This window comes from Colletotrichum aenigma (genome assembly GCF_013390185.1).
Source record: "Colletotrichum aenigma strain Cg56 chromosome Unknown KSG_Cg56_contig02, whole genome shotgun sequence".
NCBI classification, from domain to species: domain Eukaryota; kingdom Fungi; phylum Ascomycota; class Sordariomycetes; order Glomerellales; family Glomerellaceae; genus Colletotrichum; species Colletotrichum aenigma.
The window spans coordinates 4,482,293-4,500,109 of NW_023500908.1; the positions used below are offsets into that span (position 1 = coordinate 4,482,293).

The following is a 17,817-nucleotide window of genomic DNA, read 5'->3' on the forward strand; positions in this document are numbered from 1 at the left end:
GTGACGTGCACTGGCCCGTTTCAATCCCTCGACGACCGATAAACAAAGCGCACGTTTCACAGCTCGCCAGCTTCACCAACGATCCCTCCCGAAGAGCCCCTAGCAGCAATTGCAGCCGCCGCTGCCACGAGCCCACCATGCGATTCGGAAAGACTTTGCGGCAGGCCATCTATGCGCCTTGGAAAGACAAGTACATTGACTACGCGAAGCTCAAGTCCCTTCTGCGAGAGGACAAGTACGACGACGAGGATGTCGCGTGGACCGAGGAGGACGAGAACCGATTCTGCGACGAGATCTTCAACACCCAACTCGAGAAAGTCGCGCAGTTTCAGGAGGAGACATTCAACGCGCTGAAGGATCGCATCGATGCCGCGTTCGAGAAACTCAAGGATCTGGCGCCGCCGGCCAGCGAGGGGGAGGAACAGGACGGGTCCGAAGCCAAGAAGCCCGACGCCGCGACGGCCCAGAAGCTGAAGGACATTGAAGCGGAGCTGGATAAGATCACGACCGAGATCTCGGAGCTCAAGAGGTACAGCAATATCAACTACACGGGCTTCCTCAAGATCGTCAAGAAGCACGATCGCAAGAGAGGCGACCGCTACAAGGTGCGCCCGATGATGCAGCTGAGCCTGTCGCAGCGGCCCTTCAACTCCGAGCAGGGCTACTCGCCATTGCTCAACAAGCTATCCATCATGTACTACGCTATCCGTCAACAACTTGACGAGGGCAGCGCCGATCAGCAGCCTTTGGACCTGGAAAGCCAAGGCGAGACGCATAACGGAGAGAGGTACACTGCCCACAAGTTCTGGGTGCATCCGGACAACCTGCTGGAGGTGAAGACGTACATCATGAGACGGCTTCCCGCGCTTGTCTACAGCGAACAGTCGGCCAGGGAACTCGACGGCTCCAGCGACCCTACGATTACGTCGCTCTACTTCGACAGCCCCAAGTTCGACCTCTATGGAAAGAAGGTGGAGCGCAAGGCCGAGGCCTCTTCACTGCGCGTGCGTTGGTACGGACAGTTGAGCTCTAAGCCTGACCTGTTCATCGAGCAAAAGATTGTCGGAGAGCAGGGATCCAGCGAGGAGCGCAAGTTCACGATCAAAGACAAGTACATCAAGCCGTTCATCGACGGAACATACAAGATGGAGAAGACGGTGCAAAAGATGGAGCGACAAGGCGTCCAGGCCGAGGAAATTGAAAACTTCAAAAACACCGTCCAGGCGCTTCAGGCTTTCGTTCAAGAGAACAAGCTCCAGCCCGTACTTCGCGCCAACTACGCCCGCACCGCCTTCCAGAAACCCGCTGACGACCGCGTCCGTATCTCGATCGACACCGAGGTTGCCTTCATTCGTGAGGACACCTTGGATCGCGATAGGCCTTGCCGTGACCCTTCCGAGTGGCACCGCACCGATATTGACGGTTCAAACGTGACCTACCCGTTCAAGGCCATCAACCAGAGCGAGGTCTCTCGCTTCCCCTACGCCATCCTGGAGATCAAGCTCAAGGAAGACCCCAACCGAAAGCGTCCTGCGTGGGTCGCGGATCTCATGGGTTCCCACTTGGTTCATCCCACTCCACGATTCTCCAAGTTCGTTCACGGCGTTGCCTCTCTCTTTGAAGACTACGTCAACAGCCTTCCTTTCTGGCTAAGCGATCTGGAAGCCGATATCCGCAAGGATCCTCAGAAGGCGTTCGAGGCTGAGGAGCAGCGTCGGGCCCAGCGAGCCGAGGATGAGCAGGCCGTCGGCAGCTTTTTGGGCAACAAAGTCAGTTCCTACAAGGTCTCCAAGAGCTCGCCGGCCGGCGCGTCCTATCTCGCCAACCGCATGGCGGCCGAGGCGAGCGCTCGCTCGAGGCAAGCGGGGACCACGGAGAACCAGCAAGCTGGCTCGAACCAGGAGAATGGCGACCAACAGCCGCGCAGCTATGGCACGCTGTCCTCCGTCCTCCCCGGTTTCTCGCTGTCCAAGTACTCCAAGGCCAAGAGAGCACAAAAGAACCAGGTGCAGCTGCCCGAAGGTGTTGTCGAGCCGGTTCAGTGGCTCAAGAACTCGGGCGAGCTCAAGATCGAGCCCAAGGTGTGGCTGGCCAACGAGCGCACGTTCCTCAAGTGGCAGCACATCTGCATCCTTCTGGGTGCATTGGCCGTCTCGCTGTACACCGCCGCTGGGGAGAACTTCCTCGCCGAGGTCATGGGTATTGCCTACATCTTGATCGCCGTTTTTGCCGGCATGTGGGGATACTTCATGATGCACAGCCGGAGAAAGATGATTATCGACCGCAGCGGAAAGGACTTTGATAACCTCGTCGGGCCGTTGATTATCAGCGTCGCGATGATGATTGCGCTTGTGTTGAACTTTGTGTTCGCTGTAAGTTGACGCTGATCTTTGAACTGTGACAGAAAGCTAACGACAAGTTAGTACCGCGGTGCTATGGAGAGGCTGAACGGGGAGAAGATGGCCTGGGAAATTATCAACGGCACCGGTGAGCCTATCCGCCAGGAGCTCATTTAAGTGACGAGAAACTCGACAAGTGTAGATTGTGTGGGTGAACCCTGTGTAGATGTCTCGCGTAGATTTCGTTTGGTGATCAACATGGCTTTGGGCCGGGTGCTGCTTTGGCTCTTTTTTTGGTATAATGCGTGATACCTCAGTCGGAGGCGGATGTAGAAGCATCGTGTAAATGTTTATGGGATAGGACTGTGCATCAAAAAAAAAACATTCTCTTTGTCGGTCAAGTAGAACTATATTGCACCACACTGGCGACACGAGCTTCTGCTTTCGAAACTCTCGACTTCTCTCTGTTCAAACTCTGTGGTTCTTGTACATGTTTCCTAGCGTTCCCGTGTACGAAGACGATGGTGCGCAGGAAGTGTAGACCGGCCATATTTCGTCAAGCAGCGCGTCTCACTGTAGCCACATTGAAATAATGAGGACTGCTATGTTGCAAGCTTCGACTCCAGCTTCAAATATTAAGGGATGCTTTGAAGACACTGTCATCTATCGCATTATTCCTTGCCGCTTACTTAGAATCAATTGCAGAATGTGATTAGTGGTCTCTGACCACAGAGAGTACGCCTCGAAGTAGTCGCAGACTTTGACGCTGGCTATACTCTTGTCTGTCTAGCTGCTACAAATTCTATGTAAAAATACTTTTTACTATTTGATATGCCCAAGTGAGCATTGTTCTACGTAAATGTCGAGTTAATAACAGCTGCATTATGTTATCCTTCACATCCGGTTCGACTTCTTCAAATGGACAGGAGGCCTCTTTATTAGGACGACCAATTTTATGAATACTAAAGTTCCCTCAGGTTCAGGCTATAATGGCAACACCAGCTCCAACAGCCATCAGCTGATGCATTCTTCTCCTGTCGACCTCCTTCTTCAGCATACAAATACAGCTTGCAACGATGAGGCATTCTACAGTGTCCTTGCCACCATTCTTCAAATCCGTCCACCTGAACAAGTCCATCATCAGCCGGCCCCCGTTGCCGGCCGTACTCCTTCCGGTCCCCGGCGTTCTTGTTTTCTCCCCGCGTACGAGCTGAGCGACGCGCGAAGCCTTCTCCTCTGTCTTCATCCCATTCGCAGGAATGGCCTGCTGGACAAGCTCACAGATGAGTAGCGTGTCCGCACCGTCGACAGCGGCGCGCTCTTTGCGGGAAGCGTAGCGCCATCGAAAAGTTCCGCATGGGGTTTTGAGGACCTGGGTGCGGGAGGTCAAGGATTTTGAGCGTATTTGGAGGTCCGAATCTTCCTCGCATATCTCTGTCACTACTGCAGAGCCATGCAGTGACGGATTCTCGTTTTGCAAGCGAAAGACTGGAGGCTTCCCTGGTCCGAAGCGAGAGAGCGTTGTACAAACGGGCATCTGAGCCGCATCGTCTCCCCGTATCAGGATACAGCTGTTGTCGCTGCGTGAGAAGCGGAGGGACCTATACGCTGGCGTGGAGCAGTTCCAGCGCCCCCCCTCGACTCGGAAGACTGGAATGGGGTCTGGCCTTGTCCCTCTCGGCAAAGAAAGCCAATGCTTTCCCGAGGACTCGATCTGAAATTGCACTGTGGATGTGAAGCACTCGCCGGCTCGAGATGGAGAGCTGTCAGAGGAGCGAGAATCTGGGGTGTTTGGAGGAGGTCTGATGCTAGCATTGGGAAACGAACGTGCTGTGGCATCATCGTAGGTTGGCGGCGAGTTTGAGAGCCGTGTTCGCGGCGATAGCTCGGTCAGGTTCACCGCAGAAGAAGACGGCAGCTCTGTCGCTGAAGAGTACGACGGGAGGGAAGATGTGCGCAAAACGGGTTGAGGTGTTTCGGTTAGCGTAGACATGGTTAACTTTGCTATTGAAGAGGTGGGAAATTTCAAATGACGATGTAATATACTAGTATTGTTGGGTCTTTGAAAAGACTTGGGTGATAGACATGCAAAGCCTCTCGACACCAGGTTGTTCAGGACACGGGGAAGCACGCCTTAAATGAGCTGGCCTTTCTCTCCAAGGTATGCTTGATTTCAAAAGGTTGGCCTCCGTGAAGAAAGAACGAGGAATACGGTAAATGGCAGCGCCTCACACTCTGCAATCGTCCGTCCGACATTGCCCATTCACTTCCTCAACCACTTGGGGCAGGAAGCATATAGTGTCCCATGAGATTCCACGAGCGTCCCCGGAGGCGCAGCTGCCTAGCCACCTCATCGTCCCAGCTTTCAGAGCTGAAAGTGGCAGGGAGAACTCTATGCGCCTTCCCGCCACGTGCTTGGTCACCGAAGCGTATTGATCGTATGTCTTCCAATTGCCTCCTGGAACGCTGGCCAAATTGCAGAAAATCAAGCTTTTCTCCAGGTCGCCTTGGTCATCAGAAATGCAAACGTGAGATGGTTGAAGTCTCGTTCTCCAGCGGCCCCACTTTCGGCCGTCGTATTGCTCGTTTTGCTCACTTCAGCCAATGAGAAGCCGGGCGTCCGGGCGGTGCGTCAAGATGATGGTGGAGGCGGTGCCGGGCCGGGTGGGGCCCATCCTGCCTCGGGTACCCGCACCGACGACTAGAGCGGTGATGAGGATCGGCGGTATTGTTGCCATGGTCTTGGAAGAACGAACCTTGTCTTTCTCACATGTCGTTTTCGCCGTGTGGGAACTTGAGTTTTCTGCACGCGTGAGTGATCCAGTGGAGTTTGCAATCTTTGTAGGGCTGGCTTCTTACCGGCGAATTCGAGCACGTCTTGCGGGCTGCAAGTACACGAGAGGAGATGTAAGATTATAGCACCAAAGTTATGATTACTATCCGTCATTGTATCTGAGGGAGCATCGGGTCATTCATTCTATCTTTGTAAAGAAGAAGTGATCCCGACTCATCTGGTCCTCCACCCACACCGGCCACTGGTTGTATATGAGGTGCTCATGGTCTATCTGCCTGTTCAGATACCTCAGCCAGCGAACAATGCTGCCCATGTCCTCCGGGTTGTCCGTCTCCTTCTTCGGCGGCGCTTTCTCGCGGCATTCATGCTCGGCCTTGGTAACCGATGCCATTACTAGCTGAGCGGCGATCCAGTGAGTAGCCAGGAGAACCATCGTCATGTTAGACATGTCGATGACCCGCTGGAACTTGTCATGCGGCAGCTGGATCCACCAGCCGTAGTGCTTCGAGATCATTCTGTATGCTTTCGAGGTTCGCTCAGGTCAGCTTCTTCTTCTTTTGGCGAACTCTTCAGCATTGAGGCAGATAGAGAGAGACTTTGCGGTACCTTCCCAGGATGATGTGTGCATCTTGCACGCCAACTCGTATATGATATCATAGTACTGAATCCCAACCTCGTCTCGGCACAGATGTCGTAACGCACCAATGGCTTCAACCGCACCGTCAGCCCACTCCTGCCGTATCAATGGAAGATTCACCATCTTCGGCTCCAAGACCGCCCGCGAATCCTGGTCAAGCATGTTGACGAAGACGGGCTTGGTCCCTTTGCACATCATATGCGCGCCGATGATGAGAATGCCTCTGATGAAGGTCATGAACTCGCCCATGCCATCCTCGAAGCTGGTCGACTGGAACGTCAGTGCGAAGCACGTGGCTACGAGCGCGTTGGCGTGCTCCATGTTAGTCCCCTTGGTCGGAAGCTCGGCCAGAGACTTCTTGATTGCCTTGATGGCCTTGACACGGTGAGCCATGGCGAAGGCCAACAGGCTCGGGTCTTGGGCCATTAGATCGCAGGCCGCCATGCCGAGGATGGCGTGCATTAAAAACTCGTGCTGTGGAGGCGTTAGTGAACGTGGCAAATGCCTCGGGAGCGAGCAGGATCGTACGCTTTGAGACAAGCATGGAATCTCGTGGGTCCAAATGTTCTCGTTGCCGATGGGGTGGTGCGGGTAGCACTGGAGCATGAAGTGCTGGAAGAACCTCATGTCCTGCAAGCTAAAGAGCGGAACTTGGTGGTGAGGCTGGAGAATATTGTCAGCTGCCATACTCGAAATATTGACGCCTGGCGTACCTGGTGTGTGATGGTTGGCGTGCTTGGATATTCGCACTTCAAACCGGTCTTGACACAATGACCACAAGATGGGCGCGTTTCCTGGCACTGCGGAAGCGGTCAGGTCAACCGACCCCAGATAAATCAAAGACGGGTGGAGTACCTTGATCCGCCTTCTTTTGCAGTTAAAGCATCCTCTTCGGCTCTTCGTATGTCCTCTTCGTTCAAGCCTCTGCTTCTGAACCGGTGCGTTTGACGTGCTAATTTCGGGACGTGAGTTATTGGCAGCCACTGCCGAAGAGGCGCCCGTCGGGGGAGAGGCGGACAGCGTCTCACTAGAGTACGCGGCCCCGTCTCCGAGAAGCAGGTCCTCGTCCGGGAAGGCCGACCCGAGGTCATACTCATTGAGACTGAAGACAGGTTGAATCGGGATGCCTTGGTGTGTGACGTCCATGTTCTCGTTTTTCAACTTCGGGGGGAGTTAGTGATGAATGTCTCGTTTCAAAGAGCCTGACAGCTAGAAACGAATCGCCGTGCTAGACGTTTTAAGAAGCTTGTTCCATCGCCTCAACGGCTCGTCGACAACAGGCTGACGCTGAACCCATCACCTGAAAAGCACCCAAGAAAGCCAAGTCAAGTCACGTGTGGCAGCGTCCAAGATTGTCATCGTGGCAGGGTGTCGGAGTGACTTTCAGCCCGCTACAGGTCTTAGATGCATCATTCCTAAGCGTTCATTGGCCCCTTCAGATCGTCACTCAGCTTTGGTGGCTGTCTTGTGGAGGCTGTGCGCGATGAAGCCTTTCAAGTTGCCTTGCGACAGAACCAGTGATATGGCTCGCTGCTCACCGAATGAGTCTTGGAAACGGCACATTGTGTGCGACCTCACGCATCGTCGCGGCGGTGCAAATATCGTGAGGTCCTCTTCCGTGTAGGTACACGGAAGACCCGCTCCGCCATGCGTGTGCGCTCCGTAAGCGCCCCAGGGGCCGCAAGACAGCAGATGCAGCTGGATCGATAGCTCAGTGGTAGAGCGAGAGATTGCAGTTCCACGCAGTTATCTCTAGGCCCCGCGTTCGAACCGCGGTCGGTCCTTTCAGTTTTGCACTTCGATCCTGGTGATGCCCTTTTCTTTTTGACGATTTTGGCTTGTGTAGTCAATATCCTCACTTGAGTTGTAAGAAATGCAAGGTTTCATTTTGTGTGCGTGGCCATGGCGCGCGCACCCGCTTAAATTTAAGCGTGTTTGTGCTCTGCCATAGTTATTCACTTTCTGGGGTCGGTCGGTCCCAACACAGACTTGTACTCAAAATCAGTTAACCATACACGATGATGGTCTTATATCCCGAGGCTTGTAGAATGGCCAGACGCTACTTCGGAATTATTGACATGCCATTGTTAGTCTTCGATGCGACGGATGCGAATTTAGGATAGCATCGAAATAGCCTTAGCTAGAGCCGCCTCCCACCCTGATGGAAATGGAAAGCTGTCCTTGCTGAACACTCACAAGGGGACTAGAAGGGCCGCCGAAGGTTGAGCAGAAGGTTGAGCATTAGCCTACGCCTCAGCCATATCTTCGAGGGTTTGCAAAAGTCTCATTACCCTGATTGTTGGCGACGACGAAAGCAGCGGTGCGACGCTGCTGATTTGCTCTCCCCAAACTCACCTGATCTCCTAGGACCCTGAAGTTGTACCGCGAGCCAACTCATTCCTTTCTTTGACTTCCAATCTAGTGGGGCCCGTTCTCTCGGCATCATGCTGCCGACAACGTCACTGGAGGACTCCTTAATAATTTCAGCATCCTATGCTATGGATGGCATCCTTTGTATCAGTAGATGAGATCAGATGATGGCTGCCGACTTCCGGTTTGCAGTGTCTGACACGTTGCGAACGCCCGCATCATAGCAGCCGTCAGCCAGAGGGAGGGTGGTCCTGCAAGGGAAGACTTGAATAAATATAAATGCATGCAGCTGGGAGGAATCATGTTCCATGTGGTAGTACGGCGAGGAAACGACGAGAATGACACTTTGAAGGAATGCCGGTATTTTAGGGTGTCTGCAGGCAACCTTTCCGTGCGGCGTGCAGCATGCAAGTAAGACAGCCTGTTTGGACAAGCGCAGATGACGGACACCAACCGACAGATTTCAGCCTAGAGAATGGAGAACAATACCAAGGCCTAAAGCCTATAATTGTAAGACATTGGCGCGGATGGTTGCCTGCTTGATTAGGGCGCTGTCAGGCAAGCCAGGTCACCTTGGGAATCAACAACGTTTATCGGCTTGGACAATGCTCTCAGCGTCGAACGAAAGTACTCGGTGTTTGAGTGCGGCAGCTGTTTGCGGCGAGAGGCCCAGCTCGAGTGATTACGTACGCCGCGATGGTTGAACTACTGAACGGTGAAAAGACTCGTGTTCCTCATAATGAATTGAGTTGCGCGGCCCAGGGCTCTGAGTCGTGCTTCCGTCGACGTCGGCTTCAGCCTTTATCAACCACAGTGATCCGAGCGTCCAGCCCGGTGGTAATTGGCCTGATCAAGAACAGCGGCCGGCATGGCAGTCCCGGATGATGGACCCGGGTGACATTCCGAGGCTCTAGTGTAGCTTCGGCGTGGCGCAGTGGTGTCCAGGTTGTCGCTTCCCGGTAGGTCCTGCTGGGAGTTGGGGTCGAGGTCGAACTCCCGTTGGACCACCAAGCTTTGGTTGATCCGGAGAGCTGGTCATCATCAGCTTCCTTTGCCAGGGCAGCAAGGCAGGCAGGGGAGGCACCGGGTCGGACTGGGCGAGGGATGTGGGCGGCTCTGGGCGCCGTGGAGAGAGGACCAGACAAAAGTGAGAGAGATGCCAGAATGGGCGCCAAGTTTCGGGGATAATCGATGGGATGCGGTCGACAACTGCCCCGTGGCGGCGGAAGCTCATCTCGCTTAGGGTTTCACAGCCGGCACCCTGGGGCTTGCGGGTTGGCCCTGCCGGAACTGACGTTGTCGGGGACTGGAAGAGTCGGCCGTGTCCAACTCCAAGTCGAGTCGCCCAAGTCCCGGGCAAGGGCTGGGACGTGGACGGGCTGGGCCTGGTCCCAGTCGATCCATCTGGTTCCACGTAACGTACTAAACGCAAAAGGGGATAGGCTCAAGAGAAAGAGGAAGACGACAACGTGGAGCCAACCCAAAGTGGTGAAACGGGTCCAAAGGGCGGGCCTGATCGTGCTCTCAGTGGCCTCGCATTCGTCCCATTTCCCTCGCAGATGGCATCAGTCTTTGTCGGCTGCCCCAAGCGCGGGGCTGCCGTCCAATGTTGTCGTTTCTGTCATCCTTTGTTCATCCGATGCTGGCAGCTGCGGGACCGATACGAAAGCACACCAGGTTGTGTGCGCCGTAGGGCGGGCCCTTCAACCCGGGGCCAGGCCAGCTGAGCCGTTGAAGGCTTCGTCAGCGAGGATTGAGGGTCTCGCGTAATGGTCGAAGCCTCGAGGTAGGTGACTCGTCGACGATGAGGCTTCGCCTTGAGCCTGGCAAGGGACGAAGAGGCGGCAATGTCCGGAAACGGCGGTGGCTCTCGTCGTTTGTTTGCACACGTCTACGTCTCCCTGGTGATGGCGCAGAGGGACCAAGATGGGTGAGGAGAGGGGAGGAGAGGGAGCGGAGCCAAGGCAATGGTGACGAGTCCAAGCAGCCAAGCAGAAGTTTGTTGGATGAGTGAGGAGGGAGGCGAAAACAGAGGGATTTCCGAGCAACTGCTGTGAGCCATAGCAGGACAACTAAGAAGGTGGTGGAGGCCGTTCGCTAGGATTTCACATGCAGACTTGCAGAGTCTTTTGCTGGTCAAGGCTCAATCAAGTTGCACTCAGCAACGGGCCTAAAAACAAACGTTAGGGTTGCAAGAACCTAATTAGTTGCGGAGATGCAGGTACAACGAGCTAAGTCAAGCACCTCAGTGTAGCGCAGACGAGAAACAGACGGCCGAGAGTGCTGATGATGATTCTTACCTGCATCACGCTTACAACACGCACCGGCTCTGACATGTCTACCTACCATCGACTGCCACCTGTGCGTGTTGCCAGCCTGTGCGGTGCATCATGGTCTGGCAGCCGCCGACTGGACTTGGTGGGGACTACTGCATAGTACAGGGACGGTTGAGGGGATAAGCAAGGAACTGGCTGATTCAGACGACTTGTGGTGCAGGCTGCTGGCTCGTATCTTTTGGCGGACGACAGGGCCGAGGTGTACCTTGGCGAGCAGCTCTCACCGAGGTATCCTTGCCGCCCGGCGTTCCAAGGTTGCGCCGCGGTTCCGGTTCCTGCAGCATTTTGCCCCCCGTTCCTGCATAAGCCAGGGGTGAAAATGGCGCTTCTTGCTCGATTCGCCTCCTGGTTGGCCACTGAGGTTGACGGGAACGAGTTTTCAACCCTGCCAAGTTTTGCTTCTTTCCCCTCTTCTTGCTGCATGCGCCGGGCTCGTGCTGGCGGCGAGGGAAGCACGGAAGGAAGGAAGCATGTTGAGCACCTACCTAGGTATGGAAGGATAAAGTATGGACGTGATGGTGTGAAGGCACTCTGTAGGCGGCAATGTAAAACAAGCCACAAAAAAAAAAAAAAAAAAAAAAAAAAAAGCGACTGTTTGTTTCTCCCTCGTTTGACGCCGAGCAGCCGTAATTAGCCCGGGGATCTGGATTATCGAAGACCAGTGAAACCGAGACTCCAACTATTAAGGAATAGAGGCAAATAGCCAAAGAAGAAAGGGATTGTTCATTGCCTGCCCCCTTCTGTCTCAGTACCCATACACTTGGTTGGCCGTTGACGGTGACTAGGACGCAGAATTCCAGCGAGTTATGTCACTGTGGGCTCTCGAGTGTCCGTCTGCACGGGAAACCTGCTATCTGTGATACCGTGATTCACCGCGGCAGTTTCTGAAGTCTCCGCTCTGGGCAGCAACTCCAATGCAACAGTCGAGGAAGCCCTGGGTAATCTTCTGTCATCAGGTCGTTGCGTCGGTACGCCACCCCAGCAGCATTCGCGGATGTGTCCCGCCCTCTCGGCTGCCATTGAGCGGTTGCTAGAGAGTCAGTCCAGACTGTCCAGGCCCTGAGGCCCATGACGGGTGCCACAAAAAGAAAAAGCATGGGCCTGCTCGGAGGTGCTGATCCCCTCCCAAAAACGAAGAAAAAAAAATAAAAGACTCAAAGAAAAATCGGACGAAGAAAGACCTGATGAACTGCCAGGGGGGGAACACGGGGGCGCAAGGGAGTTTCCACAATCCAATTCCGTCCCATCTGTGCCACCACTCCAAGTTCCAAGACCACCACCATTGACCTTCCATCGACCACCACGACAGTGACGGCGGATGCTCCACCTGCCAGTCACTGACTGAGGCGTTCGGGTATTTTGGTGTGTGGTACTCCGTAGAGGTCAATGGCAGGATGAAAAATCAGTGAACCAAAGCTGACCTAGGAAGTCACGTCGCGACTGGCGAATTGCGTGTGCTGGCGTCCTGGCGCATCCACAATTCCCTGCGGTACGCAACCACTACCGCACCATGATTCCTTTCCTGGAAAGCGCGATACATCCGGGCCGTCGTAAACTACCCCCTGCTTCCTGGAGTTGCGCGGATAGGCAGGTCCAGAGTCCAGAGTCAGTGCCGGTGCCCACCCCTCCCAGCTCCTTCCCGAATCCCTCGTGGTGAATCGTGAATCAGCCCCGTTGTCCTGCAGCCCCGACCCGTCGGGACCCACAGCCCGCACCTCCTCCCGTGTCGCTCCTGCGTCTAGCCAGCGTTGGCACACCCACAGATCGTTCGCTCGCTCCTTCTCCTCCCCGTCGACTTCACCAGTTGTTTCCTTCGTTCCACCTCCTCGTCCCTGCCCTGCCTTGCCTGTTTTTGTTTCCCCCCCCCAGTACCCAGTTCCCGAGTCTTCTTAAACTGCCCTCCTTCCCCCGCACTCTCTTGTTGTTTCCCCTTCTTCACCTCACCATCAACCGGCTCGTCCTTCCCTTTCCCAAGCCAACAACACATTCCTTCAGCTTCGGTCGCCAGCCTCGACCTTGCTTTCGCAGTCCGTTGTCCAGCTAACAATTCCATCAACGACCGCATCACTTTCATTATTCGCGTCTTTGACAGACCGAAAACCAAAACAGCAATAACCACTCCTTCTCAGTACGGATATCAACTTTCGATATAACCCACCACTCCTTCTAGCGGCTGGCACTTCGCGCGTCTTCGTTATCTTCGGGAAAGAAACAGTCAACAGCTTATTTTCACAAGCACCTACCTCTCGATAGACACTACTCACGCAAACGCCCCCTCGAAACACAAAACACCAAACCCGATACTCCATCGACGACTTTCAAGATGTACACCAAGAAGGCTCTTTCCCTCGCTGCCACTCTGGCTCTTGCCGAGCAGGCCATGGGTTTCAACGCTCACCGTCACGCCCACCAGGACAAGCGTGCCATGCAGTACGACATCGTCACCTACTGGGTCACCGTCACCGAGACCGAGGGCAACGCTCTCCCTAGCACTCCTACTCCCACTCCTGCTGCCCAGCAGCCCGTTGCTGAGGTTGCCTCCTCGCCCCTTCCCTCTACCACCACTTCCACCAGCATCGTCGTGGTCCCTACCCCCACCCCCGTTGCTCCTGCCCCTACCACCACCTTGGTCACCTCCTATGCCCCCAAGGTCCAGCAGGCTGCTCCGGCTTCCTCCTCCTCCGCTGCTGTCTTCCAGGCTGCTGCCGTCAACGTCGCTGCCACCTCTGCCACTTCCTCCAAGGCCGCTGCCGCTAGCACCGTCAGCACCTCGAGCACTGGCGGCAAGCGTGGTCTCGCTTACAACTCGGCCAGCCTCGTCAGCAACTTCTTCTCCAGCGGCAACAGCTGCGAGCAGTGCTCTTGGGCTTACAACTGGGACTCTTCCTCCAACGGTCTCTCCGAGAGCCTCAACTACGTCCCCATGCTGTGGGGACCCATTGACACCCACACTGCCCGCTGGACCGCCAACGCCGACGCCGCCATCAAGGCCGGCTCTACTCACATCCTGAGCTTCAACGAGCCTGACCTTCCCGCCCAGGCCAACCTGGACGCTGCTACCGCCGCCACTGCCCACGTCAAGTACATGAACCCCTACTCCGGCAAGGTCAAGATCGGCTCTCCTGCCATCACCAACAGCAACATCGCCGGCCAGGGTCTGGACTGGCTCAAGGCCTGGGTCTCTGCCTGCGACACTGCTGGCTGCGCCTACGACTTCTGCGTCACCCACTGGTACTCTCCCTCCGACGCTGCCGACACCCTCTTCTCTCACCTCCAGTCCGTCCACGAGATCTGCGGCAACAAGCCTGTCTGGCTCACCGAGTTCGCTCCTCTCGGCAGCGACGACCAGATCTCCAGCTTCGTCCAGACCAACGTCCCCAAGCTGGATGCCGTCTCTTACCTTGACCGCTATTCCTACTTCATGGTTAGCGATGGTGTCCTGACCTCCGGCACCGGCCTGAGCGCCCTCGGCAAGACCTACGCCTCTGCCGCTTAAGGAGTTCCAAGTCAGCATCACTTGATTCTTGAGCGCGCTTCACTTTTGGGATGGGCAGGCATTTCTTCGGTTTCTGGGGTTCAGGGTGGACAACTTTCTGAAAGTGGATGGCACTTTCTTCCTTCTTCTTCTACTGTACATACAGTTACCTTTCTTCCTTTTCGGGACTCTCGTTTTTTCACATCTGGGGGTGGTCACTCGCTGGATATTTCCCCACAGGATGCTTCTTTTTTTCGGTTCGGGGTTGGCTCAAGAATATGGGATACCCGACGCAAGGTGTTTGCGGACTTTTTGAGGCATAGAAAAGGGAAATTGGCTCTTGGACGATCCTACGAGGAACCAAAAGGATAGACTCACGAGCTACGATCAGACAAACAATCATGGAATGGAATACCAGGCATTACGCCAAGACCACGCCATTCGTCCACAACCATTGAACCCCATTGTAGTCCGCGCCATGTGCTAACTAACTCCGAAGAAGAAGCATGGAATAACTGCTGTCCTATTCCACAAGTCCTTGCTGTGACGATGCGTTGAACTCTGTTGTCCTGGACCCGTGCAGCTGGGCCCTGCTGCTACCGTAGAGGGGGAAAACGGTGTTGATCTTTTGGTCAAACGGTGACAGTAGAAGGAAGAGGTGTGCGGTCCGCCAACCAACGGGTAATTGCCACTAGCAACAAAAACTGTTTGGTCCCGAAATCACAAGCTATTCCGAGTCCCTGTTCCTTCCTGCGAAGACACACAGACACAAGGCCCACTGTCTGCCGTTGCCCGTACCAGCCGCTCCGAGTCTTTAGAGCACTGGGGAGAGGTGACACAAACAGCTTGTGTGCGCGAGTACACAATTTAAACTTCCGCCGGATGTCACAAGCCCGTGCGTTGATCGGGCCGTACGAGACATCTCCTTTAGTGGTGGTGGACAAACAGTGAAGACTAGAGTGAAGGTAGGGCCAAGGCAAGGGCCAAGGCAAGATGAAGGAAGGCCCTGTGAAATTGACGTACAGCTTTGTTGTTGGGGGAACCGCTGTGTCACCTGTGATCCTACAGCAGGTGAGCATTGTATGCCTTTATTGTCTCATTGGCCATGACTGTCTGCTGACTTCCATCTTTCTTCTCCATTATTCTAGCTTTCCGGGATAAAGGCCCGAGGTGGGGAGCCGTCTAAGCAGTCGCAGCGATGCTTGTATGGGGTCATACGTAGGAGAAATGCAAAACTCAAGAGACTCGTTAAAGTTATGGCATTACGCATATTCCTCCATATATGGAGACTGCCCTGCGTGGGACGCTTCCCTGCTGACAAACGCCTTCCATGGCCGCCGTCTTGGTGGGTTGGACTTTGTATGGAAGGCAGCGAGGTTTGTGGGGGAGGGCGGAAGAGTTCGTGAGAACTGTCATCCGTCTTCAATTAGGTTTCAGGGTTGGTGGCTATGATGTACATGTCTGCAGATCATGATGCTCTCGTGGGGAGAAAGAATGCCAGAATAGGATAAACCACCCCGTGTACACGACTTCACGTCACGTAGTGGGGATAATTTAGACGTTTTGACAAGGTCCGCTATGGTTCAGGCCGACGCAGGTTCAAGAGATGAATCTGATGGTGCGCAGATCATGGTGTGCCGACTGGACATGAGAGGGAAGGAAAGGGTCGCAGTTTTCGGCGTTTTCAGATCTTACCTTTCGGCGATGCTGAGGAAGTACGAGAGAGACAGAGCTTCGGCGCCGGTGTGCCGCTCTTTCCGTGCTTTACCTGTCACGAATCCACATCTCAAAATTTGAAAGGGGAGACCGACGGAATGCGTAGTACGGCAGTCGTGATGGTGTAGCAGAGGTCAAAGACTCGTCGGACGGAGGAAGGAGATGAGAATGGCCGCCGCCTGAGGGTGCCATCACGCCGGGCCATGCTCTTCTTCACCGCCGGTTTGGTATTCTACACACGTGTTTGACACGCTACGTGCAGAGAACTAGTGTGGCCTGCGTCCAATCCGGTCAGGGAGAGAGCGATGGAAAAGATGGTGTTGAGGACGAAGAGGAAAAATCAGATCGTGATCGACGGCATTGTGCCATTTGCCATGTGTTTGACAATGGCAGTTTGTCGCCACGGCCGAGAATTTCCGGTCAAATTTGCCCATTATCATGTTGATGGTGAATTCTCACCAATGGTGATATTGCCGACCGAACGAGTGGTCTGCCGGAGTGAGTGTGTGTGTGTCACCATTGCGCCGGACGACTGAACGGCATGCCGATGATGGGACGTCTCGATGTCTGACATTGTCCAAAACTCTGTGCAAAATTGGTGGCTGCTGTCGTCGCGTGTGTCTGTAATCTACCAACGAGGGCGGATTGTGTGTAAACATAAACCCTCGAGCCAGAGCCAGCCAACTGTCTATTGCATGCTAGCTTCGGACGTGTTGTAGATACGTATTCTGGCCAACTGCTAAAAAGGAGTATGCAACAAGAATCGTAAATAACACATACCGTTTTGTTAGTGGTCAGCCAGACGGAGAGGGGGTCAAGTTTGATGCGGTTCCGCACTTGCAGGAAACTCAGCCGATGTCCGGTCTCCAAGTTATGCCGTTCGGATACATAAGATAGACCTCTACAGTTGTATGTCTTTGGGCATGGGCAAGATCCAGCTGCGCGCACGCAATGCAGGCAGCCAGCTAGACGACGGGGCAGGGCAAGGCGAAGGCAAGGTAGCGGCGCGGTAGACTAGTAGAAAAACTGCCTCAAAACCAGTTCGAAGCTTCGTTCCCGGAGAGGGTTTCCGACGCAACCTTCACGTACGGACGAAAAAGACTAAAGGCAGGAATGGTGTAAAAATCAGTCGAAAGACAGGGAGGCCGGGGGCGGAAAGGTCGAGTAGAGTTGCGTTGGGCTGTGTTTGCGTTCTTGTTGGTTGGGCTGGTGGGGTTGGTCGATGAGTGCGCGCGTGTGTGTGTGTGCGGAGGACGGGGATGGAGGCACATGTAAGTGAGCCAGAGAAGGAGAGAATGGAAGGCAAGCGTAGCGTAGAAGCTGATTCTAATACATGACTCGTGAGGGGAAGCACGTCGTAGCAGGGGTGGACGGTGCATGAAGAAGGATGTTTCTCCCGCCTCTTTGGACTCTTGGCTTTCTTCGATGAGACGAAAAGTAGGGATACTTTTTGCACACGTCGAACCGACCGCTGTTCCCCGGCTGATGGAGGGGAAGGGGGGGAAGGGAGCTTGGGACATTTCTCGGTGTGGATACGTCGCAGCGCTCCGAGCTGGACCGGGGGAGGGGCTGAAGTCTGGAGACATTGTACACACCCTCCACGGTCCTGAGTCGGTGATGTGGGGATAGGCCGGCGGTAGAAGCGGCTTTCGTGTGGTCTCCCCATTGACAACGCTGCGTTGCAGATGAACCCGGTATGTCACGCGAGCTGAAGAGATGGCAGTGTCTGGCTGATGTGAGTTGATACCACTGTCGAGTCCTGCCAGCTTTCTTTCCCACGCCGCTTCCGTCCGGCTCTTTCAATGCGGCGGCATATCAGAGGAAGGTCCACGAGACGTGGTGCGGCTCTGGCGAGACATGCGAGATAACGCCTCCTTGGCGCAGCGACACATTGGAGGGGCGATGGTAGCTTTCAGATGTCATAGTATGCTGACCTGACGTCTGCTGTAGCCTGACTTTTCCGTCTTGACGTGGTATCAGCTCTCACCTCCACAACGACCGGTCCATCAAGAACCCAACCCTACACTTTTCCGAGCTTGCTTCTATTTATCCTTCTTCCATGCATCCCTAGCGCCGCATACTTGCTTACATAGTATCATCCTACGGTTGGGACCGTATTCGCCGCACTCAATGGCTTATTGGGCGGAAGA

General features: G+C 54.8%; 3 protein-coding genes across 3 annotated transcripts; 2 read left to right on the forward strand and 1 right to left on the reverse strand.

The window, feature by feature from the left end:
• Nucleotides 1-137: 137 nt before the first annotated feature.
• Nucleotides 138-2,516, forward strand: VTC3 (Vacuolar transporter chaperone 3; the record flags this gene model as incomplete). Its single annotated transcript, XM_037318495.1, has 2 exons — nt 138-2,372; nt 2,424-2,516. 2 exons carry the CDS (start codon nt 138-140, stop codon nt 2,514-2,516), a joined length of 2,328 nt encoding a protein of 775 aa, XP_037183668.1.
• Nucleotides 2,517-5,311: 2,795 nt separating this feature from the next.
• On the reverse strand, nt 5,312-6,916 carry CGCA056_v003239 (Sterol uptake control protein 2; the record flags this gene model as incomplete). Its single annotated transcript, XM_037318496.1, has 5 exons — nt 5,312-5,655; nt 5,836-6,244; nt 6,299-6,433; nt 6,484-6,570; nt 6,626-6,916. 5 exons carry the CDS (start codon nt 6,914-6,916, stop codon nt 5,312-5,314), a joined length of 1,266 nt encoding a protein of 421 aa, XP_037183667.1.
• A 5,883-nt stretch (nt 6,917-12,799) lies between these two features.
• Nucleotides 12,800-13,972, forward strand: asl1-0 (Alkali-sensitive linkage protein 1; the record flags this gene model as incomplete). The annotated part of the gene is made up of 1 exon (XM_037318497.1): nt 12,800-13,972. One exon carries the CDS (start codon nt 12,800-12,802, stop codon nt 13,970-13,972), a length of 1,173 nt encoding a protein of 390 aa, XP_037182526.1.
• Nucleotides 13,973-17,817: the final 3,845 nt, after the last annotated feature.